Source organism: Lissotriton vulgaris, chromosome 3_1, assembly GCF_964263255.1.
Source record: "Lissotriton vulgaris chromosome 3_1, aLisVul1.2, whole genome shotgun sequence".
NCBI lineage: Eukaryota > Metazoa > Chordata > Amphibia > Caudata > Salamandridae > Lissotriton > Lissotriton vulgaris.
In genome coordinates, this window is record NC_141689.1 from 987556850 (window position 1) to 987582183 (window position 25334).

The 25334-nt window shown below is 41.7% G+C and overlaps 1 protein-coding gene across 2 annotated transcripts in view; it reads left to right on the plus strand.

Annotated features, from left to right (window-relative positions):
- Positions 1–25334, plus strand: part of KDM4C (lysine demethylase 4C) — a 2012700-nt gene that overhangs the window by 195074 nt on the left and 1792292 nt on the right. For both annotated transcript variants that reach the window (XM_086961357.1, XM_086961358.1), the window contains exon 4: positions 24082–24196. In XM_086961357.1, coding sequence (XP_086817483.1) covers positions 24082–24196 — 115 coding nt within the window. The remainder of the gene's footprint in view (positions 1–24081; positions 24197–25334) is intronic.

Sequence of the window (25334 nt, forward strand, 5' to 3'; positions counted from 1 at the left end):
ATAGGAGACAGCCCCCCCTTGAAAGTGATTCGTGCAAGACGTTCGCGGCATACGCTGAAGCCGGAACCTGCTTGACCGCAAAGCCGTGAAAAACGAAAGGATTGAAGATTCTGAGAACGGCTAGAAAAAGCAGTGTGCAAGGTGAGCGATAACCGCTTGAACGTTAACGTGCAATATAAAGCATTCTGTTGTGGGAGAGGGAATACGCTATTGCAAGAAAATATTGGGACAGTTTGTTGATCGCGACAACTCGCGTTCACAGGAAACTGCAGTGCTTAGATATATTTCCTCATCAGCGCTTTGATGGCGGAGACAGCGGACGTGCTTCGTGACCGCGAGGCAATGGCTGAAGCTCTCTATTCGAGTGTGGATGTAATTGATAAAAACAAACCTAAGGAAAATTTACAAAGTGACAAAAAAAGATGCAAATGTAAGAAGCACTTTGAAAAAATTAGAAAAATTGCAGAAATCTGAACTTACCAAATGGTGGGAGAGTAAATCCCTACAAAAGTATAAGGAAGCTGGAAGAGTCCCTAGGGTGTTGAGAGTACTAATAGCACCATCCTTCGAAAAACCAAATCCTGAGCTGTTAAAAGAATGGGCAATAAATAATCTTGATGCCTCAATGAACATGGTGAGCCTGCTGATAAAATACGCTGAAATTGACAGAGTGGATATTATAAAAGAGATAGAGGCAGTTTTACTGGAATTAGAAGCATTTGAGGAACAAGATCTGATCAAAAAAAGAGAAGGAAAATATCACCAAACGCTTGAATAAACAGGAAGTCATCAAAAATAGGAAAATCTATAAATTTGCAAGAGACAAAAAGGATTGCGAGGGGGAAAAATCTTTACCTTTTCGAAAAAATTCGATAGTGTAAAAAGAAAAGCGCTCTTGCCCAAAAAAGTTGCAACAACTGCAAGCAATGTTGAAAGGGAAATATCTTCTAGCTCTACTGATGACACAAATTCAATAACCACCCCAATAAGCAGCAACAGTGACAGTGTGGAATCCATAGATGACGTGGGAATAAATCTGAGCGAAGCAAGCTTTACACCCTCTGAGGAATTGGGGTTTATGGTGGAAGACCGCAGATACTCCCTACGTTCGAGGGGGACACAACAAAAATCGCACAATCAAGCCAGAACAAACGCCGCAACCAGAGGCGGAAACGCAAGAGGCAATAGGAGAAACAGAGGAGGGAAAGGGAGAGGGAAGGTGCAGCAACCCCAATAGGACAAGAAGGTCTAAATAGTCAAAACACAGTGATCAACTTAAGTAACTTGGACTTGGACAAGGCAGAATTACAGCTACTTGCTTTGGGTCTATCTTTCTGTCCAAAAACAGACTTCCAATACACTCAAGCCAGAATTGATGTGTTCAAATTTATACGAAAACTAAAATTGGTCAAGTTCCACAAACTAAAAAAAAACAATGACAGGGCAATGGACATCAGCCTTTCTAACACACCTAGCACACAATTTCAAGTCTCTGATATCGCTGGGTTAAGAACAGTACAAGCATTGGCGGCAACATCTGATGGTGATGACTATGAAAATACTCAACAGGAGTGAAGAGATATGGGTATAGTAAGTACATGCCATGCAGAGAGCACCTTTAAGCCGATCTCTACTTTTGTACCCATTATGCCACGCGATGCGATAGATATCTTCAGTGAGGTGGTCATTGATGACCTCAAGCAACTTAACAGAGACATGAAAACCAACAAATTTAATAAAAGCTACAAGGAGCAACAATACACAAAATTGATGAAAAAAATCAAGGATGCGGACAATGTAATTGTAAAAAACGCAGACAAGGGCGGAAACATAGTTCTTTGGCCTAGAAATATGTACATTGATGAAGCTAATAAGCATTTGAATGATCTGGAATGCTATAAAAAAGCCAGTACTAGGGAACTGTCGACAACCAAACACCTATTAACAAGGAGGAATATAACTTTCTAAAAAATGACTTCCCAACGACCCCTACCCTATACTTTCTTCCCAAAATACATAAACAGGTGGATCCTATACCAGGGCGTCCCATTATATCTGTCCAGGGAGGACTGTTGGAGCCTACCTCTAAATATGTGGACTTTTTTATTAAAAGCTATGTTGAAGCCCTTGACTCATACATTAAGGTACTGGTCATTTTTTGAAAAAACTTAGTGAAATAGTCTGGTGTGATCAATACTGTTTCATTGTCATGGATATTTGTGCCCTATATACCAGTATCAACCATGAACAGGGTTTAGCTACAGTTAATTTCTACCTATCCAAGAGAGAAATTAAATTCCATGAACACAATAAAATGATCCTGAGAATGATTGAAATATGTTTAAAACATAATTACTTCCTTTTTAATGCAACAGTATACCAACAACTCAGGGGTGTGGCAATGGGGGCATGCTACTCCCCCAGTTTTGCATGCTTGCATGTGGGATGGTGGGTGGAGCATGTCCTCAAGCCCATCCTAGAAAAAAGCTTCCCTAACAAAGTAGTTGCCTGGTGGCGATTTATAGATGATGTATGTGTCATTTGGCAGGGATCTGCCGAATCAGCACAAAGCTTCATTGATAAAATTCATGTGAATTAATTGAATCTTAATTTCACAGCCAATATAAGCAAAATAAAAGTGGAGTTCCTAGATGTAGAAATCTATATCTCTAATGATATAATAAATACCAGACTGCATAGGAAAACCACGGCTGGCAATTCGATCTTACATGCCAGCAGCACCCATCCCAGACACCTTATCAAAAGCATCCCCTATGGGGAATTTTTGAGGATTAAAAGAATTTGCAGTAATACTGATGATTTAAAAACTTGTTTAGATGAATCAGTACAGAGATTTGTCATCGGAGGATATAAAATGGAAGACCTAAAAAAAGCCTTGCTAAAACTTGACACTCCAATAGCCACACCTGATGAAAATTTGATAATCAATAGTCTTGAGACTACCAGGGAAAAAGTACTGATCAGATTAATTACGGCCTACAACTGCCAACACAAAAGAATAAGACAGATAATAACAACAAATTGGTCTATTCTAAAATCTGACATTACACTGGCATCTGAGATTGAAAAAGTAACTAGCATTACTTATAAAAGAGATCCATCAATGCGGGACATATTGGTAAAAACCATGCCAGAGGTAGTAACCAAAAGTAACATCAAGAGTGACTGGTTAACCAATAGAAAAGGCTTTTACAAATGCAGCTCATGTCGAGCATGTAAATTTGGAATCAATGTGAGAGAAATACTACATGCTTTCTCCACTGAACCATATGAATTAAAAGGTCTCTTTTCTTGCAAGACAGAATATGCTGTATATATCCTAGAATGCACTTGCAAACTCAAGTATATTGGCAGCACAAAATTACCTGTTGCAAACCGCATTTTACAACATTTACGGGCAATTGTCAATTCCGACGCCAGTTACCCTGTGGCCCGCCACTTTAAGCTTGTCCATAATGACAATCTCAAGGACTTAACTTATTTTGTACTTGATGTGGTGCCAAAAGATTTAAGAGGAGGAAACCGGGATAAAAAATTGAGATAACTGGAAAGTCGCTACATTATGCAATTTGACACTAAAATACCGAACGGTTTGAATACAGGGGAAGATTTATATAACTTTTTGTAATAATTTTGTAATAAGTTTTAGAGCGGAACTTTGTTTACAGAATAATATTACTAATTTATTATAGTTTATGCTGCTATGTCATAAAAACTGCACTTTACCTCACTATGAATTTCTGTATATAAATATTGGATTGTTTTTATTGCCTTTTATGAAATCTTAACATGTATATAAATGGTTTTGTGTAGATGGTTTTGCCTTCCATGTACAGGATTTTAGCAGGTTTTACCAAATTTTGGTTTTACTTGTTTTTATCTGGTGTTTGGTGGGTGGATGATTTGCACTTTGCTATTTTGCACTAATAGAGACAAGCATATGGTGAAATTTAGACGCTTTGATGAATTTTGCATGCTACAACCATATGGTATTGGCAATACCACCATATCAAGAATGATTTTTACGGTTTTCTGTCATTTGCATTAGTTACTTTATATTAGTGATATTTAAACTGATAGCACTTTGTCTAATATTGTAACTGTACTCTGAAAGAATAATACTGTTACGTTGATTTAAAAACTACATTGCACTCGTTTTAAGTTTATATGAAAGAATTACACTATTTTTTCCTTCTCTACCAAGCTCTTTTTTTGAAAGTATTATAAGCTACGAACTATATACCAATATCTGTGAAGGGTGATATTTATCTTATCCCCCCTTTTTTGTATTATGGAGATGATTTGCTATCAAATGAACTACCGTCGAACACAATTTGGAGCCAGGGCACTTGCCCAGTATATCTGACAAAATGATGAAATATATATTATATATGCATTGATATATATGTTCCAAGATAATGCCATTTTAAAAGAATATTATTGGCAAGCTCGCAAAAAGAAAAGTTAAACAACATTGTTAAAAGAAACAGTTGGTTAAAACATAGTCTATCTTTCATGTCTATGGCAGAGATGGGAGGAGTCTTGTGTAAAGGAAAATAGTATTTAATCACTGTGGTGGTCACGGCATGGTATGTGATCAAGTCCGGTCTTACCGGACGAAACGCGTCATGTCTGTTGGTGTGAGGAAATAAAAGCACTTGAAAAATCGAAACTTGCCGTGTGGTCCGTGTCCTGGTTTGGCGTCCGTGAGGCGGTGAACACTAGGAAGTGTCTTTTTGCATATATATATATATATTATTTTTTTTTGGCTCCCCTTGCTAGCCCGCACCATCTTCAAAACCAGCTACATGTTTTACAAAGCCATCGTAACCAGCACTCCGCTTGTCTTGCAGACAAGCTCCCCATCTCTGTTGGTTCTTAGAACATGCAGAGCCAGGACACCATCAGACTGCAGAACAAGGAATGCAAATATGAAAATACGCAAGGCATTATGCCTTTTCGAAATATACACCCAGGATTTGGAACAACATCCCCATATCCATCAGACACGCACCAACGCTGCTTCAAATTAGAAAAGAGTTGAAGACTTGCCTCTTTACAAAACACTACATCACACTGCTTTAACTGCTCACAACCCTGCTGTCTCTTCTAGGAGTTAATGATTTTATGCTTGTCACCTTGTCATCGACCTTGTACATTATCATACACGTGCATACGAATAAATATATACATAGCCAAAACAAATTATGAATGATGGAAATCTTAGAGGGAAGGCAATGATATCTAATTTACCCCTTTCCTAGGTCATACAAACTCTTCCCAAATCCAGTCCAGGTTTTAACATACTTGAGATTTTTTTTACCTAATTCACAGCTCTCACCATTTCAAAGAGAAAAATTCCTTATATTTAAACTGATGATATATTATATCTTTAGGGACAATCTCACTCTCGATTTTTTCTCTCTCAACTAAAAAGGCCACTATTGGGTCAATTACAAGTTAAGTGGAATGTTATCCCTGTGGAGATACCACCCCGTCTGATTCCAATTTTTAACTCAGAATAGAGTAGTACAGTGGAGAAATTACTAGCTGGGAATGGTAATTCTGGTGGAGTATTTCTGAACTCCCTGGAACATACTTCTCATAATTAGGCCCTCAATATACAGTTCCGTTAGCCAATACATCTCATTCTTAAAAACTCCAATCTGCCTCTTGGGTATTTACAAATGTTGGACTGCAGGCCTCGTCCCCTTCAAATATCAACCCCCAAATCTCCTTATTTGAACCTCCTTACATATTTCTTGTGCCATCCCTGGTATTCTCTCCCGGCTTGAGCCCTTCCTCTCCCTACTTGCTCTAATCTTTTTATTTCCTTTGCGCTCTCATCCAGTTCCATACACTTCAGATATTTTCACCCTTGTCGTATCGCACTCCCCAACATCCAATTTCTTTCATGTCTCTATGTGGTCTCTGTCTTATATGTATATTCCTTGTCCCGTCATTTGTTGGCCAAATCTCGCTATTTTTATTGTCAATTGTAGAAGCTGCGCTCAGCTTAAGAAAACGCAATACAGTAACTTTAAGCTTCTTGCCTTGTGCAAGGCTCTACGAGACACTGAACCTTTTCCCCCTGCCAAAGTCACGAAAAAGCTGAAATTTGGTAATTAAAAATATAAGAAAGTGCATGTTAAAATAAGCAATTACCTGAAATCAAACACTTTGCTTAAGTGTGGCTATTATAAAATTGCTGGGGAATCGAATCTGTGTTAGAGACAGCCTTTGTTTGAGCTCCTCAGCCCCATTCTTGTTGCTATCAGGGTTTCAAGCCAATGTCATCCTATGCCGCCTCCCAGGGACCCGGGAATGTTGTTGTCAGGTGCAAGCCCCATCCCCCAGTCTGAGAAGGTGGTAAACTTCTAGGCTTAAGAGCACAGGAGTCTATTGCGATGTTAAAGGCACTTTTGTAATGCGCAAAAGTGCATTTGCATCTCTTACCTGTCTCGCTAAAGTGCTGACTTCAATTACCAATGAAGTCTGGACTTCAGCTATTAACTCCACAGATGTCTGGAAGAAGGCACATTTTTTTTCTCATGAAATTGTTAGGTTTTATATGGCAGGAAATTCTTGTTTACATTACCCGCGCTATTCTACTGTAAAAACAGATTTTTTTCAGTAGGGCTAGACGGTTTTATAAGGATCTTTAAACATGGCACATTTCTCTTTTAAAATTAAATGTCTTCAATTTAAATGTGCTCCCTTGAGGCACACAACTAAATAAATGATGTACTGTAAGTTCATCAAGCCTGTTTCCTAATTGAAAGAAATGCTTCTTGGTGCCCAAAAGTGTGAAAGCGGGTTTATCTTATATTGAAGACCAGATTTAAAACATATATGTGATGTTCGGAGTAATACATTGGTGTTCTGGTACACACGTGCACGACAAACATACTATATCCTTGGTAAATAAAATGTTGATTATCATTTGCCTAACATGTACTTTACTTTCATTTTCTACTGTGGAATCCTATTTATATCAGGGTATGTTAAAATGACAAAAATGATGGAAACAATGCCATAGATTGTGCTGCAAAATTTCACTTTAGATGCACAGTTTAAACATATTTTGTCCCAGATGTACAAATGTTTGCTCTGAATTTGTATCAGAACAGAAAAGTGACACAAACCGGCACAATGTGATTTGTGGGGGATTACTTTCCAGCACAATACCTGTTTTGCATGGGAAAGTTGCCTCAAAGTAACACAAAGCAGCGCAGGAGGCTGCTTCGTATTATTCAGCATCAAGGGGGTGTTTCATGGGTGGTACATGTGCATTTCCATTCAACCACCCACAGTTTTTGATGCAAAATCATACCTACAAACAATAATAGACAGGGTTTTGCACCAAAAAACAGTGCATTTTGAAGCAGGTGTTAAAAAGTTGAAATGCTTTTATTTGTCCTAATTTCCCACTTTTCATATGTGCTGCACTCTACTGCACACATCCAAAGTGGGAACATTTTAAAGTTTGTCTAGGCATGGTATTTTGTACTGGGAGGATCTCCTTACAGTACACAAAATCTATGCTCGACTCACACAACACCATTGGACTATGATGCAAAGGTGTGTACATGGCAGCCTGATTGTGCGCCAACACTGGGAGGGAGTAGGACAGTACCATAAATATCTTAGTAGATTTGGAGCTTTCCTGCTCTCCTTCTCATGCAGCGCAATGCAGTCCAGCAACTTTGGGTGCTGTGCTGCATTGTGTGACAGTTCTGTAAATCTGTACAAAAGTGGATGGTGATGTACATAGCATCTGAACCAATCAAACACTCACACCCAGTCAACAGATCTGGGCTTAATCCATCCCCGTTCTTTAGCCCACTCTGCACCCCACTTCGACATGGCCATATGCAAATCAGTCTAACCCTGTGCCTCATGGGAACAGTCCAGCCCGAACTGCCAAGCCATGTCTTCCCTGGACCGGAAAGTTCTGTAAATCTGGGCCTGTGTGTATCTATATGCATAACGTGCCTTTTTATGCCATGCAGTTCAGTGAACCGTGAGTCAGAATTTGTACTGCATTGCATCATTGTTCCAGAAGCTTTCAGTATGCCCTTCTCAATACATACTGAAACATGAAAAATGTCATGAAAGGCTTCACATATTCCTATTAATTGTATTTAAAATCGGTGAAAAAAATATACATTTAGCCATTGGCTAATATGACTTTCCATAAATATGGTGTAGACAACATTCCAAATTTTGCTTTGCACTTTAATGAAATGTGGGAATGACTAAGACTCAAACGAGGAGAATGAGAGCTCACCAGAAGGGTCCCACCAACTACACAACTATACTGTACTTAATGCATTTTCTGTGAAAGCAAGCAACAAGTGTTCTGTGTTTGTGTGTGAAAGAGGCGTTTAAACTGCGGCATATGCTATACTTGTTCTGTATGTGCATGAGGCAAGCTTTCAGCACTACAGTCTGTGCTTCAACATGTTCTATGTGTACGAGGAAAGCTTGGACACCTGTTGTCGATGCTGTGCCTGTTCTACACCTGTGAGTGTCCTGATCTATGTCTTCTGTGTGAAAAAATTTGCCTCTCCACTATATGTAAAAAAGGTGCCACCGATGTTCATAGCACTGTACCTGTTTCATGTATGTGAGAATTCTGCACTCGAAAATCATACTGTACCTCTTTAATATGTGTTAGAGAAGCATGAGCAATCCCTTTCAGTATACAACCAATACTAAAAACCTTAATGGTTTAATTAAAAAGTACTTTTATGGCATTCCAGTGACGCATTACTTTCATAAAAGGATATTTCTCTCCATGTTGTAGTGCGAAAAGGTTTTGTATTAATGATAATAAACATATTTATTACTTATGCAATCCATTCCATAAACTGAACTAATCATGTAACAAGGCTATACGTGTCTCTATTTCTTTCAGAGCTCCCTAGCTTTCAACTTGCGCAGTCCTCTCTTCTAGGCAGATCATGTTTTTACTATCTGCATGTTTACCTCATTTCTCGGACTTCTCTAATGTTATTGGTCTTCCCATTGTTTATTTTTCCTGTCTCTTCCTCTCCCTGTATTTCTTTGTTTGCGGTTCTTTTTGTTGCTTTCATTTATCTCCTGCTCACTACTTGCCTGTATTTGTAACCCAGTGCTCTATTTTAAATCAATCAATGAAGCTTTGTTTTAAAACATTAAAAAAAGTACCTCCCACTGCTGAGTCTGCAAAAGTGCCTTAGACAGTTCGCAAATTCTGACCCACCTGCATCCTAGACAGGCTTTTACAACGCAATAATTAAAAGAAAAAGTATGTGCTTTTGCACACAGAATTTTGTAGAGCACTTACAAATGCTATATTTTAATTTTCTGTCTGTGATTATGATATTGCTCTGAGCTCGAGGCCGAGGTCACGGAGAGCCTCTCTTCCGTGCGCATTGGCCGGCACTTGGTTCTGTCAGGGAATAAAGAGTCACATTCAAAGCTGCTATCCTGTAGGCTTCCTTTCAAGGTGCATTCCTTTGCAGGACAGCCCAACCCCCACTCTGGGAGTTTTCATGCGCTTAGGTGTGCCAGCCACAGGTCTCTTGTTATGCTGATTGACCTTTTCTGATGCGTGATCGCGCATTTACATTCTGTGAGAGGCCATCCCGAGGCAGAGGCCCTGCTGCTGGTTTCCTTTCTGGTAACAGCGCTAATGAATAGTTTGGGGCTTCTTGTACAATGTCGTTTTTTTACACATACTTTTTTGTTGGCTTTTAAATAGAATGAAGACAATATTTTGCAGGATTAAATGTAATTTGCTATGGCATGGTTTAAATTCCTGGCTTTCCCTGTTTAGAAATTCATGTGCGTTTATGCAACTTGTATAATTTTAGTGCATGACAATATTCTTCATGCTATTTACTTTTTTTGTAAGCTAAACATTAATATTATAAGTCGTGGCAGTCTTCTCACTTTTATATTGTTAACCACTTTTGATTCACTTACATGCCAACAACATTTCTTTCAACTTGATGCACATCACTGAATAGCTAAACAAGTTAGCAACTTTACACGGTGCTCGTTTGCCCCAGTGGAAATGTAGCTCGATTCACAGAAATAGCATAAAATGACCAATATATTCTCCATTTCTAAAAGTAAACAAGCATAGATAAAACCAATAGTTGTGCCATGTATGGAGTGACAAGTAATTATTTGCCTGTCCGCACATACACTTGGAAAAGAGGGATGTTTGAAGAACACAGAGAGAGAGTGAGAGAGAGGATTTAGAAGAAGCGGATATGGCACAACAGGAAAAATAGAATGTAAAATAGATATATTGCCTATTTCTATGTGCAGCCACTCAACAGAAAAGAGAACCAAGGCATAGGAAGACAACAAGATTTTCCTTGGCTGTACGGGAACATGATCTGTGTTAATGATTGAGCACAACATTCAGTGGTATTTGCCCAATGTACAGAGAAGGAGGCCTGCTACATCAACTGTACATTAACATTAATAATGGTATGGAGCAAAAACAAAATAGAGGACACAGCCTGATGACACCAAAGGTAGTTAATCTCCTTTTTGATGAAATGAGTCCACAAAGTATTTAAGAAAATCCAATAAAGAAACACTGGACAGTTCAGCTGGCGTAATGGAGGGGGCGTAGAAATATACTAAGGGCACAGCTCAAGTAGAGCTACAAGGTGAAGGCCGACCTAGAGGCATAGGCAAGAATGTAGTTACTTTAATGTAGTTTGGGGTAGTGGTACTGTGGTGTATGGATAGAGATACTAGGGTATTGGTAGGAGTGGAATACTAGGTTAGTGGCAGTGTTATAACACTGGGGTATTGGCAGATTTAGATGTTAAGGTAGGTGTTGAAGTAATAGGGTTTAGGCAGTGATAGAAGTACTATGGTTTGAGTAGACATACTAAGTTGCAGAGAAAGGTTGCGATATTTGGATAAAATAGGATAGATGACATAGTGTAAACTAAGGGTATCTATACTGGGAGAAAAGGAGAAGCCCCTTATTAGCAAGATTAGCAGTACCAAATGTGGTTGTGGATGCTGAAGTATAGGTACAAATGTATAGGTAGCGGTAGCTGCAACTAGGTACAGTTAGGAGTACATATACATAACATAACTCAAATGTACCCAGACACCTAGAGGTGACACAGTTCACAGTATGCACTATACATGAATCACATGTTGCATGAAAACAAATATAAAAATATGCCCTCTGGAAACTTCATCTACTCTTACGAAATGTAAATGAAGTAAAAGATTAAATATAAAAAGGGACTGTATAATGGACATTGATTACTTTGAGAGAAAATATCATCATTCATCTGTGCACTCAGTAGATCGTCCAATAATTAGATGAGTATGTGGTCTGAATACACTTATGAGCCACCGACAGGGACTATGAGAAGCTCCCACTGTCTTAACTCCAACTCTAGAGCTCTCAAATGTGCTCCATCATGCACAACCACTCATAACATGAACTTACCCATACATGTAGAGGGGACTCAGTTTAAGGTTCATGTATAATAGAATCATAACTTGTCTGGAAATAAACTAAAGTCAATACTCTCTGCTCTGCAAGTATAATCTAAAGGATGGCTCTGTCCTCTGTGGCTACTTCCCCCTTTCATGATACCGCCTCCCATGTAAGTACCATGTATTGGATAGTCTCCTTTCTGTGGATTTGCTCCAGGTGAACATTAGTTTATCATCTGATATTCCAATGAGCTTCAGAATTCAGCTGCTGCTCCGGTGGTAAGACCCCAAAAGCATCTCTGACAATGCATTAGTCTCTCTGTGGGAATGCGATTGGGTGCATGAGTCTGTGAGTGAGTATCTGAGGGGGTGCATAAGTCTCTGTGTGGGTTTGTGGGTGGGTGCATTACTCCCTGAGTGGGTTTGTGAGTGGATGCATCAGTCTCTGAGTGGGTCTGTGAGTGAGTGCATGAGTCTCTGAGTGGGTCTCTCAGTAAGTCTCTGAGTGGGTGTATGAGTCTTTGACTAGCTCTTAAACTGGTTGCATTAGTCTCTCAATTGCTCTGGCACTGGGTGTTTAAGTCCCTCAGCAGGTCAGTGAGTGGGTGCATGAGTGCCCGAGTGGGTCTGTGAGTGAGTGTAAGAGTCTCTAAGTGGGAATGCGAGTGGGCGCATGAGCTTGGTTGCCTAAGCACAACCGTCCCCGGAGTGCATATGTCGCGGCGCCGACAAAGACAGTCCTTGATATATGGGACAAAATAGCGTTCAAAAAGGGCCTGACCACGCTCCAGTCTCCACATACTTCTATTGCACGAAACCCTGAGTTTGGCAAGCCCAGGCTTGCCAAAGCAGGTGCTCCGCATTTGGAATGAGGGGGAGTGTCGAACGATTGGTGCCTTATTCACAGGGGACGTCCTCAAGGCCTTCGACGAATGTAGGACTGACTGTGCGCTATCGCACCAGCCCACTATCAATATATGCAACCACGCCATTGGCTTTCCATTCCAGAGGTACATGCTGCGGTGACACGTCCCTTCACCCTGTTCAAAAAATTGGTGAGAGCCTTTGAGGACTCAAAAGGCCTTATATCCAAGACATACTGGATGTTACAACATTCAACCCCACTGCGCCCCCTTCGATATCACACTGCATGGCAGGCCGCTACTCCGGAAGGACTCACTCCCAAACAGTGGGATAAACTGTGGCAAGATATCCCTAAGACCTACTGCAGCCTTTCCTCACATGAAACCGCCTACAAGCTGACGCTCCAATGGTATTATGCGCCCTCCCGGCTGGCCACCATGTATCGTTCCATCTTCAACCTATGTTGGAGGTGTGGGTCGGCTGAAGGCACTCTCTGCCACATGATAGCTACTTTCTTGAAGGAAGTTCTGGGCCACATTAAAGGGGTAGTGGGCTACCCGATCCCGCCACTGCAACACGTGGTGATCCTGGGCATCCGTCCCCCTAATCTAGCGGCAATGTCTGGGGCGGATTGGGCCCTCATAAGCCATCTACTTCTGGTATCGCGACAACTCATAGCATGCACATGGAAGCAGACCTCGAACCCATTCATAGCTCAGTGGTTTGTTCAGGTGGGGCATGCGCTGGCTATGGAAAGGCTCTCACACAACATAGCAAATACTGAAAAGAAATTCCAGCGCGTTCGCAGCCTTTGCTCCCTTATCTCATGTGCATTGAATCCACTTGCTTTAGCCCCCCGAAGCTTAGAGCCCCGCAACTCTTCCCAAGCGATTGAAGGATGCTTGGACGCCAGCATGATGGCAGCTCAGTCGTATTGGGATTGCTAGCTGCTTTCCCCACCGTGGTCGGCCCCCTCCTCCTCCCTCCACCTGCGTAATATGTGATTCTCAAACCATCAGATGAAATGTCACAACCAGTACAGTTATTATTATTTGTTGTTCTCTTCTTTCTACTACAGCTGTCATGGCAGTGCCCTTCCCGGCATTCATATGCATTTCGCCTACTGGGCACAGGAGGGGGGTTTACAGCCTTTATGGGTTGCCTGACGTTTGCTGGCCCTGAGGCGCAATGTCCATACTTCCTGATCCCACACACTAGTTGTCTCTATCTAGGGCCTTGGACTCTCAACTTAAAATCATCTAGTGTCAACATGTGCTTATTAAGTCACTTATGGCTTTTGGGCTTTACAACACCTTAGTCAATCCTTGGTGCAATGTTTCATTTGACGCGGCCGGGGACTTGCTGTGTACTTTTATACTGCTATACTTGCTATTTCTTTACACTGATGGCCTGAACAGGGTTGTAGGCATTATGCTGAATTCAGTCAAAGGGAAATCCCTGGGTGAACACTGATTAAAGAGCTTGTTGTGTTCCCACACAAGTTCTATCCACTCATACACATACTATAGTTCTAGAGTTTTCTAATGATAGGGATAGGGATTTATTTCCACACTAAAAGTGAACGTTCACAGTCTTTTTTATTTTAAAACCTGAGGACTACCCCCACTCCACAGTCAATTAAAATTTCAAAGAACACTCTTTGAACATATACAGTAAAATAAACAGTTAATTACAATTCATTAGATGCATAGAAATAAACAGCATCCAATACATTGAATTTATGCAGAACAAAAAATAAAATTCAAACAGTTAATACAGTTCTAGCATATAAAAATACATTTGGATCCTTACACAAAAAAAACCCCTAACCAACTGTGGCCTTGATGTTCTCTCACCACTCTTTTTTCTAGATCCAATGGCCTTTTTCTATATAAGCGGTGCAGTACACAGTATCATCAATACATGAGTATCTGTTACTCCCTCGGCCCTACTTGGATTTTACACAGTGAAAAATGCGTTGACGCGTTTCGGTGTTCTATCACTGGATGTTGTAACACCTTCCTCAGGACTTGCCGTTTCTTTGGGGTCACCGGCTTCAAGGACTATTGTTAACAACCTCTGTGTAAATACATAGAGAAGAAACATGGTATCACTATTTTGGAGCGGTATGTCACATCATCCTAGTTCTATATTCTGCCACATTTGGCTGTTCCTCTTTCTCCCTCACTTAAATCAACACCTCCCACCTCTCTTATGCTTCATAGGTGTGTAGTGTCGACCTCACCACCCTCATTGGGGTCTGTTTCGCATAGTTGCGACAGATAGGAATATCCTGTGATTTTAAATGATACATACCGAGCATATAACATAGGGGGTATAAAACAATCATAATGGCGAGTTAGAATATAAAAGATTAATAGTTACAATCTAGAGTCCGGAATGTGTAAGACATACTACGCTTAACTGATTCTGATTGATACAAACACCACTCAAAGATGGCGCCGTGTTCGAGGTACGAAAAGCATGAGTTACCCGCACTCAGGACGAACATCTGATAGCATCTAGCGTGGTTAAGGGTAGTTGTATTTAACAATATAAAAGAAAAACATTTACATCTAAGAGCCCAGAATGAGAAAGGCATATCACGCCTATCTGACATAGAGTGATTTAAACACCACTCAAAAATGGCGCCGCTTTAGAGGGACGCAAGCGTGAGTTACACGCATGCGCGACAAACAGCTGAAAGCAATTGGCGTGTCGAATTTAGTTTAAATACAGCGCGCCCCGCTTGCTCGTTCATACCAGCAAAGAACGAGGCAGATGCGCGGACGCAAAACCAGAAAGGTAAGAGGTGGGGGAAGGCGATTCTAGTATCCCAGGGGCTGGCCTCAATAGAGCGGAAAGCCGCGGTAGAACGAGGGAAAACTAGGGAGCGGGCTCCTAGTCCCACTAGCACTGAATTAAGCATGAAAGGAAGAGTAAAGTAATTTTCTTCCAAACAAGAAACCAATAGTCAGATGGGGGTGTCTTTCAAAGAGAATAGGGTGATGAGTACATCTCCACGCCCCAGGCACAAATTCGCAAAAATAGAGCGAGAGAATAAGAGATTGGTAATGTCCCCCCTCTTACAGTCTGGTGGGAACATGAGCTCAGATTTTAAGTAAAAACAAGAGATAGCAATCAGGGTCCACATTTAGGGGAGATAAGAGGAATAATAAGAATAGATGGTAAATAAAACAGTGCCAAAAGGGAAAACACTAAAGAGGGGTCCAATAGGGGCCTAATAGGGGACTTCTCACAGGAGGATACAGACAAACATATAAATCTTTCTTTGTCCACAGAACATATCCAGTTCATTAGCTAAACTGCGCGGATATATGCACGTTCATGAGGAATTTCAACTTTTTTAAGGTAAGAGGAGGAGGGATAGGTTGAAGCATTATATCTACCACATCAGGTGATACTAAACGAAGCCTGTCTGCCCTATAGTAGTAATACTCTAACTATGGCCCCCTTGCTCATACAGATAAATATGCATATAAACCAGACGAGTGGACCACGCCATACAGCAGAAAAATCTACCTATACATCAGGAATCACCCTAAAAGGTAAATATAGGACACATACCGGCCCTTTTAGGCTAGACAAACAATAAAGGTAGATATCTAGTATATCCATATGTCCCCCCCTTAGGAGGAAGAACCGACACCTAGACCAACAGTCATCGATTGGAGGTGACCTCCCCGACAGTCACATACCCGAGTGTATCGAGCAACAACCTTGGGGTAAGAGGGTGAAGGGGTGAGGGAAGGTACGCAGGGGCATTCTAGGGAGGGAAGGTACGCAGGGGCATTCTAGGGAGGTCCCCGATGGCTGTCCCCATTTCCATGCTAAAAAGGAGACGGACGGCTTGGTTGCCCACAAAAACTGGAACTGTACGATCAATGATACAAAGACAATTAGAACTAGCATGATGTATAAAGCAATATCCTGCCTGGGGAGAAGGTGGTCCCCAAACTTCAAATACCTCATCCAAGGTGTCACTAGGGTGTGCGAAACAGACCCCAATGAGGGTGGTGAGGTCGACACTACACACCTATGAAGCATAAGAGAGGTGGGAGGTGTTGATTTAAGTGAGGGAGAAAGAGGAACAGCCAAATGTGGCAGAATATAGAACTAGGATGATGTGACATACCGCCTCAAAATAGTGATACCATGTTTCTTCTCTATGTATTTACACAGAGGTTGTTAACAATAGTCCTTGACCCCAAAGAAACAGCAAGTCCTGAGGAAGGTGTTACAACATCCAGTGATAGAACACCGAAACGCGTCAACGCATTTTTCACTGTGTAAAATCCAAGTAGGGCCGAGGGAGTAACAGATACTCATGTATTGATGATACTGTGTACTGCACCGCTTATATAGAAAAAGGCCATTGGATCTAGAAAAAAGAGTGGTGAGAGAACATCAAGGCCACAGTTGGTATGGGGTTTTTTTTGTGTAAGGATCCAAATGTATTTTTATATGCTAGAACTGTATTAACTGTTTCAATTTTATTTTTTCTTCTGTATAAATTCAATATATTGGATGCTGTTTATTTCTATGCATGTAATGAATTGTAATTAACTGTTTATTTTACTGTATATGTTCAAAGAGTGTTCTTTGAAATTTTAATTGACTGTGGAGTGGGGGTAGTCCTCACGTTTTTTTAAATAAAAAAGACTGTGAACGTTCACTTTTAGTGTGGAAATTGATCCCTTTCACTATCATTAGAAGACTCTGGAACTATAGTATGTGTATGAGTGGATAGAACTTGTGTGGGAACACAACAAGCTCTTTAATCCGTGTTCACCCAGGGATTTCCCTTTGACTGTTTGTCACTGTACCCTGTTCCCTGGTTCTAGTGGGGTACTCTCTCCCTTTTGTAAACTATGCTGAATTCAACAGTATCTACCTGCAATAAAGGTTTTTGAAACTAAAAAAATAAAATAAAAGTGATTGTCATGGAATTTTGCCTGTAAGTAACTCAATGCAATGGTTTGCATCACTTTGCATCAAGGGAGCGTGCCATGGGTAGTATATGGGGATGGTTTTAGATGTAAAACCCTATCTGCTATCAATAATAACACCTTGGGTGCTTGAGAGATTTTTCTCCTGTGCTGCATTCCCTTCATTCCCATTGTTCATGACGAGCTCAGCTCGTCATGAGCACAGCTCAACCGTGCCTCATGACGAGCTGAGCTCGTCATGAGCATCGAAAGGGTTCGACAGAGTTTGCCCAAACAAATAATGCATCTTGGAGGAAGGGGTAAATAAGAGGAATGCTTTTATTTCTTCAAATCTTTATAGTGCAGCACACATCTAAAGTGGGAACATTTTTAAAGTTTGTCTAGGCAAAGATTTTGCACTGGAAGGGTAGCCTTCCAGCAAAAACATCTATGCCAGACATGACACAGACACCTTTGCACTAAGGTGGAAAGTTGTGTGTCTGGCTGTAGGCAGCCTGATTGTGTGTCAGTCTTAGTCACTTTGCAAACAGTAACTTAGTTAAATAATTGGCAGTGTTTATACAAGGTGAAATTTAAAGTGCCATCGTAGGAGTCACATTTTCCAAATGGCTTGGCTTCTGTGTATGAATATGTCATCATGACAAAGCAGTGATTTTTTGTAGTCAGGCTGAACATAAATGTGGTGCACATTTTTAACACGTATTTTTCACTTTCACGTCCTCAGGTCAGGGTGGGCCTTAGCGCGCCCATACTGCAGAGGAATAGTTCTTAGGTCCTGATGAATGCCAGGTAATTTACACCATGATCGCAGAAACCCTTTGACCCCACTGAATGGGAACTAGCTAAACAATTTATTTAGCTTCCTTCCTACACCTTGTTTTTAATGTGTCTGGCAACTTAATAAAGTTATTTTGGACACAATCCAGACATTTCTAAACCACTCTACCACACCTTCACATATCACTACCAAACAATCCAGCATCCCGACCAACTGGACACAAAAAATTACGGACCCATTACAAGCCTCCCCTTTCCAGCAAAAATGTTTGAAAAAATTTTGAACATACAGCTAGCTCACTTCATCAAAGAAAACAATCCCCTGGATTAAACACAATTTGACTTCAGGTAAGGCCATGGCACAGAAACCGCCCTTATCAAAGCTGCAGACGAGATTAGAGCCACCTGAGACCAAGGTGGAACAGCAGTTCTGATACTGATGGATTTGTCAGCAGTTTTCGACACGGACGATCATATCACCCTGATCGACCGTGTCTCAAATATGGGCATTAAACTCAAAGCCAAAGATTTACTGGAGTTGTTCTTGGCCAACCGCACTCAGCTAGTGAGTCTCGGCGAATATAACTCCCCGTCTTTTACGCTCCCATGTGGTGTTCCACAAGGATCATCCTTGACTCTGACAGTGTTTAATATCTATGTGTCGGACCTGGCCAAGGTCATCAAAGCCCATGGGATGGGATTGACATCTTAAGCCGATGACACACAGCTGGTGATAGCAATTAACAATGATGGAGGAGCAATTGAAGCCAGTTTTCAATCTGGTATGCTCGCCATCAGCTCCTGGATGGCCAAAAACTGCCTAAAGTTAAACTCTGAAAAAACTGAGTTTATGATCTTTGGCAATCTACACCCAACATGGTCCCCCACTTGCTGGCCTACCGCCCTGGGCCCTCCAACCCCCCAGTACCGAAAGTAAGAAACTTGGGCGTCATGTTTGATGACAAACTAACTTTCTCAGCTCATGCCAATGCCATTGTCTCGTCTTCCTTCAACACTCTTAGAATAATCAAGAAACTGCTACCCTTCCTTCCACCAAGCGCAGGAAAAACCCTGATTAGCACCCTTGTTATATCCAAAATTGACTATTGCAACGGCCTGCTCCTGAATGCCCAGAAAAAGATTACTAATAAACTACAGATGGTACAGAATGCCAATGCAAGGTTAATGCAGGTACCCCCAAGTATAAATTCATCTCCTTGGTGGTGCGAAACTTGCACTGGCTTCCGATCACAAGTTGCATAACATGCACGGCCCTATGCATGGCCTTCAAGGCCATTCATAACACAGGTCCGGACTTTCTAAAGAAAGCCTTTTGTGCCCACTTACCTAGCAGAAACCTGCGATCCTCAACCGCCCATCTCCTCACAATCCCCCGCACAAACAAGGTCTCCTGGGGAGACAAAAGATTCACTGTTGCCCCGGCCAGACTCTGGAACACCATCCCTCAGCAAATTAAATCCTGTCCATCACTGCCGGCTTTCATGAAGTTAATAAAGAGCTGGCTCTTTAACCAATGAGCAGCACACCACTTCACTACTGCCTCCCCCGTCTACAGCGCCAAGACACCCACGGGTATTTGCGCGCACTACAAATTGCTTAAATAAATAAATATAAAACTTTATAAATTAATAAATGGTAAAGCAACAGAAGCCACTTCTCAAATACTTAAATGCCTCATTCTCACCAGTGCTGTGCTTGTGTCACTCCACTTTGAAGCACTTTACATGAGCACCAGTTAAGGCGTGTACAATTTCTTTAGGCACAGGGAGATTAAGTGATTTGATCAGAATCGCAGGATGTCAAGCTAACATCAAGAATGGAGTTTGAAGTTTGCAGCTCTAGCATAACGCCACTTCCTCTCCACCCTTCTGCTTGAAGATCTTCTCACTCATAAGGCAGGTGGTTGAGCACAGCCTTTGGCACTATAGTATTTTGTAGTTAAGTTTGTATGATCTTGGAAGGCAAACTATATTGAAATACACAGGAAGGGCAAATTGAATTGGACATCAACATGAGGGTGCCCATTTTACAGCAGAACCTTTCACCTTAGCTGAAGCACTAAGTCCAAACTATAATACGTGTGGGTGCCAATGCAGTAGTAAGGGCACTTTGAGCCCAAATGCAAGCTAGGGATTTGGTCTCCTACCCACCTCCCCTTTTTTGGCTTTAAAAAACATACCCAATAATTAGGGTGAACCAGGCGTCTGTGCCTCTGCACCTACTTCACTATAGTTGATATATTGCAGAGTCTGTATTTTATAATTGAATAAGGCCAAGGAGGCTCTGACAACTTCTTTATATACTGTGATCAGTAGTGGCAGCTTCAGTGATTTTTCTTTTCCCCACCCCCCCGTTGATAGTGTTGACCCCTCACACGTCCCCACCCTACTTCCAGCAATAAAAATAAATGTCATGATGTGGTCTGTTTTGGCTGCATCATAGTACTTAAAAAAAATAATTTCAATTTCATCCATGAGGCAGAGCAGGCACGCTGCTGTAGAACAGGGCAAAAAAACTCTGTCAAAGCCAGTAGCTGTCTCGTAGGTGACACCTGTTGGCTTTGCCAATGTTTGTTATATGACCGGTCTTCACCCATCTATGGGAATGAAGCTTATTTAATTTGTAAAGCATTAGGAACAGTTCGAAAATCAAGCAATTCAATTAAATGTCAATTCAACTTATGGCAATATTTGAATATATTTTTTAAGAATGTCACTAATGTTCTAAGAACATGCTTTTTCTGTTCAAATTAAACTTCTCATTGCTGTGGGCATTACATTACTGCAGTTCAGCATCTGAGAGAGCATAGCTGCTAGCACAATGCAACTCTAGGCTTTCACTCATCTAGCCATCATCTTAAAAACGTATTCCAAAGTGTATATTAATATGTAATCAAATTTGTAAAAAGCGATCAGAACAGTTTATATTGTATCATGTTTTATTGCACCATCATTCTTTAATTGCAGATAAGGATCATACCGCAATAGTGATGTAATTTGGGAATCAAATCGAATCCAAATTGCTTGTAACAATGTTTAACAATGTTTAAACTCAAATATTCTGAATTAAACATTTTCATGGAAATAAATTTTTACTTTATTAAATTGGGAAAATGTTACTTTGCATGAAAAATATGTTTTAACCCCGGGTTTTGCAGCTTTTCCTTTGAAATATCTGTGCTTTCTGCTGCTAACTTGTATTCCTGGTGAATAAAGTGTGTTTAAATGCAAAGTGTGTTTAAGGCTGCAGTACCGCCTCCTGTCTACGGGGGCAGAGCGAGCAAAAATATAAACACACTTAATGAAACACAGGTCCCCACAAGACAATTTTTGTAAAAGTTGTAAAAATTGACACAGATGTTCCTGAAGCCATTTTTTATAATTTAAAGGACATTACCTTGTGGGGACCTGGGTTCAGGTCCCCACAGTGCAATCAAGTCCCCACAGCGTGAGTGTGTTATCACACCCAAGTCCCCACAAGGATAGTAACACACACACACACACACACACACACACACACACACACACACACACACACACACACACACACACACACACACACACACACACACACACACACACACACACACACACACACACACACACACACACACACACACACACACACACACACACACACACACACACACACACACACACACACACACACACACACACACACACACACACACACACACACACACACACACACACACACACACACACACACACACACACACACACACACACACACACACACACACACACACACACACACACACACACACACACACACACACACACACACACACACACACACACACACACACACACACACACACACACACACACACACACACACACACACACACACACACACACACACACACACACACACACACACACACCATACACACACACACACACACCATACACACACACACACACACCATACACACACACACACACACCATACACACACACCATACACACACGCTCCCCCACCCTTACCTCACCGGGCTCTTTTCTTCATGAAATCCCTGTTTTCTTGTGGGCTCCTTCTGCCTGGCTCCCAATGGATGGGCGGGCGGCCGGGGGTGATGCGGCCAGGGGCTCCAGTGCTGCTACGGCGGGCGGGCGGGGGTGACGCGGCCAGGGGCCTTCAGTGCTGCTACGGCAGGCAGGCGGGCGGGGGCGACGCGGCCGGGGGCTCCAGTGCCGTCCATCGCCTCTTGTACGCCATCAGCAAGCGGACCCAGAGAAGCGGCGAAGAACACTCTGCGCCTGCACGGAAGTGCGTGCGCCCGCCTGACGTCACTTAGAGGCTGAACCTTACGGTAGGCAGGCGCGGACCGCAGGGTCCCTCTGACTCATGTACGGTGCTCCAATACTTTCAGGCTGACTTCGCGCTATATAAAGGTACATAAAAATCTGGTCTTTCTTTTGCAGGGCATGGCTCGCCTGTTTGTTTAACTGCATGCGCGCTAGCGGTTTTCCCGCTGCGCGCTGAAAATTTTAAAAACCCGCGTTACGTGACAAAGCCAGCTCGTCATGCGCGTAGCGCAGGTAACGCCCATGACGAGCTGGCTTTGTCATCAGCACTGAAGGGGTTAATAACTTACAACTATTCATTGTAGCGCGGCACCCATTGCACGAGCTCTGTGCTTTCAGCTTCGAAGCTCCATCTCCCCGTAGTGTGCCCTGCCTCCCACCTCCAAAAACATATTTAACTCTCCTTTCACCCCGCTACCGGGTTAAAGAGTTGATCATTGGCCGGGCTCATAGTTTCCCGGGATCATCTCTACTGCGCAAGAGCCACAGGGATTGGCTGCTGCCAGCCTCAGACCTCCCCCTCCTCCTCATCCCCCCTCCTCCCATGCAGCAGCTAATCAGCTGCCCAACAACTCCGGACTCCGTGCAGTAAATAGGACAATCAACCCCGTTCGGTCTCCTGTTGTGAAATATCAAAGGTGCATGCTACCTGCTTGCTGCATTACAAGTACCAGACAATTGCCATTATCAGACATGCATGCACACGTAAATACAACACATATTGCATTACAAATGCTATAGGTGTCACATTTGCGAAAGTTAAAACTATTGGAATTGTAAATGACAAAGCTATTAATTTAGCTATTTTCAAAACCAACACATAAATATAAAATTTGTCATTTACAATACCAAGAGCTCAAACTTTCCTAATGCGAGACCTAAAGCATTGCTTGTTTGAAGGGCAGGCCTATTCTTTTAGCAGACTCTCAGCTACACATTTCTACGTGCCGTGCTTCTAGTCCACAAGTTGCCGGGTGGGCTCAACCCATCTAGTGGAGAAAGCAATTTGTCAGTACCTTTATTATAGGTTTAGGTGCCCTGGAGAAAGTTTTTTTTTTTTAGGTTTGCTTGTCTTTCTTTATTTTTTAATAGAACAGCTTTTGCATCGATAAAAAACAAGAATAGGTACATATCCGGAGAGCTGAATAGTCCCAGGCGCATTACCTCCCCACAGCAGTAGGGTCAGTTAACTTGGGACATCTGTGCAGTCTCCCCGTGCACTCACATTTCTATCCGTCTCGAAACTAACTGCTCCTTTTCTGATGCCTTACCATGGAATTCATGAGTAATAGTTACTCTACTTTCCCACGTGCCTACTCGGTTTCATGTGAGCAATGAATTGCCATTTCCTATTAGAATTCATGAATCTCCAGAAACAGTTTATTTAGTCTTTCTGTTCGAAAATCAAATCCAAATACTATTAGAACAGGTTATGGGACCTTTCATTCACAGTATTCAAGTACCTTCCACCTAGCTCTTAGTACTCTAAATATGTGGATTTATACTAACATCCACACTGGAATACTACAATTACAGACAGGTAAGTAACATTTTGTTTATTCCATAGCTTTCCTGCGTATTTATTCAGTTCTAAATTTGAAAATAAAATGGTTAATTTGTATTTGCAGGTATTGCACCCCAAGATACATGGATTATGAAGATTTGGAACGCAAATACTGGAAGAATTTAACATTTGTAGCTCCAATATATGGGGCAGATGTGAATGGGAGCCTGTATGATGAAGTAAGCTTTCTCCTGCTGTGCATGTTATACTGTTCAGTGTAATAATTGGTTATCTGCACACCCAGAAATATAAGAAAAAAACATGCATGGGTAACTCGTCTCGTAGATCACCTTTGCTCTTATCAGTTTGCTTCTTTTGAGAAATAGCAATTTTATATACGGTTTTGGATTCTTCGAAGAGCCCAGAATTAGAAGTTGGGCCATATAATTTTTCTTTAATACGTTTCTCTAGCATTCTCTTTTGACACTCTAGGACTCTTATCTTCAAATGGCATTTTGTGAGTGTTGGTTCTTGCTTTATTTTGCACTGGGAAGCAGTTCTTTATTGCTGTGCTGTACATATCCTGCCATCTAGTGGTTTGGTTAAGAAGTGCAGCTGGTTTTCTCCCAGAACATTTCAGATAGTGTCCGCAATTTAGACTTCAGTTCGAAAGCGGAGAAGAGAGCAGACATCTCACAGTGGCTGTTGGTGGATTTTGATTGGGAATCAATACCTATTTCTAAGGGAATTTAGTGTGGAAAAGCGAGCGACATCGATTTCCTCCTCAGCAATTCAGAGGGGTTCTCTCCCCAGAACTAGCTTTGTAAAAACAGGGCCACCTTGTGCATTTTATAGACCAGTTTTTAAATGAAATGGTTCTGAATGAACTAGTGTAATACGTTTGTGGTGCACATCATACTCGTGTTGAAGCCCATTCTCAAAAACGCATAGAAAACAAGTTATGGCAGAACTTGGATTTTCCATAAGAAATTACAAAAGTGATATAATCTAATTAAGCAATGTCACGTGGCCTTTCGTTTTTCAGAAAGTATGTAATAACTTCCTTTGAATCACATTCAATTCATCCTTTTCAGTTGAAATTCTAAGCCTTTTGTTACCACTGTATACTTGAAAGGCGCTTGTGGGGGGGGGGCGGGGGGGGGGGGGGGGGGGGGCATTGAAGCCAAAAGCAGCCGATCTACCTGGATCTTACAAAGCCACGTGGCAGTGCTACTGCTTAATTACATGAAGCAGGCAGGGCCAGACCGGTTACACCAGTTGTACATGCTCAGGCCTCTGACAGCAGTGGCTCTATTACCATAGAAAGCTTTATCAGTATAGAAGTCTTGAGATAGCTGCCATTGCATTAAATGCCAT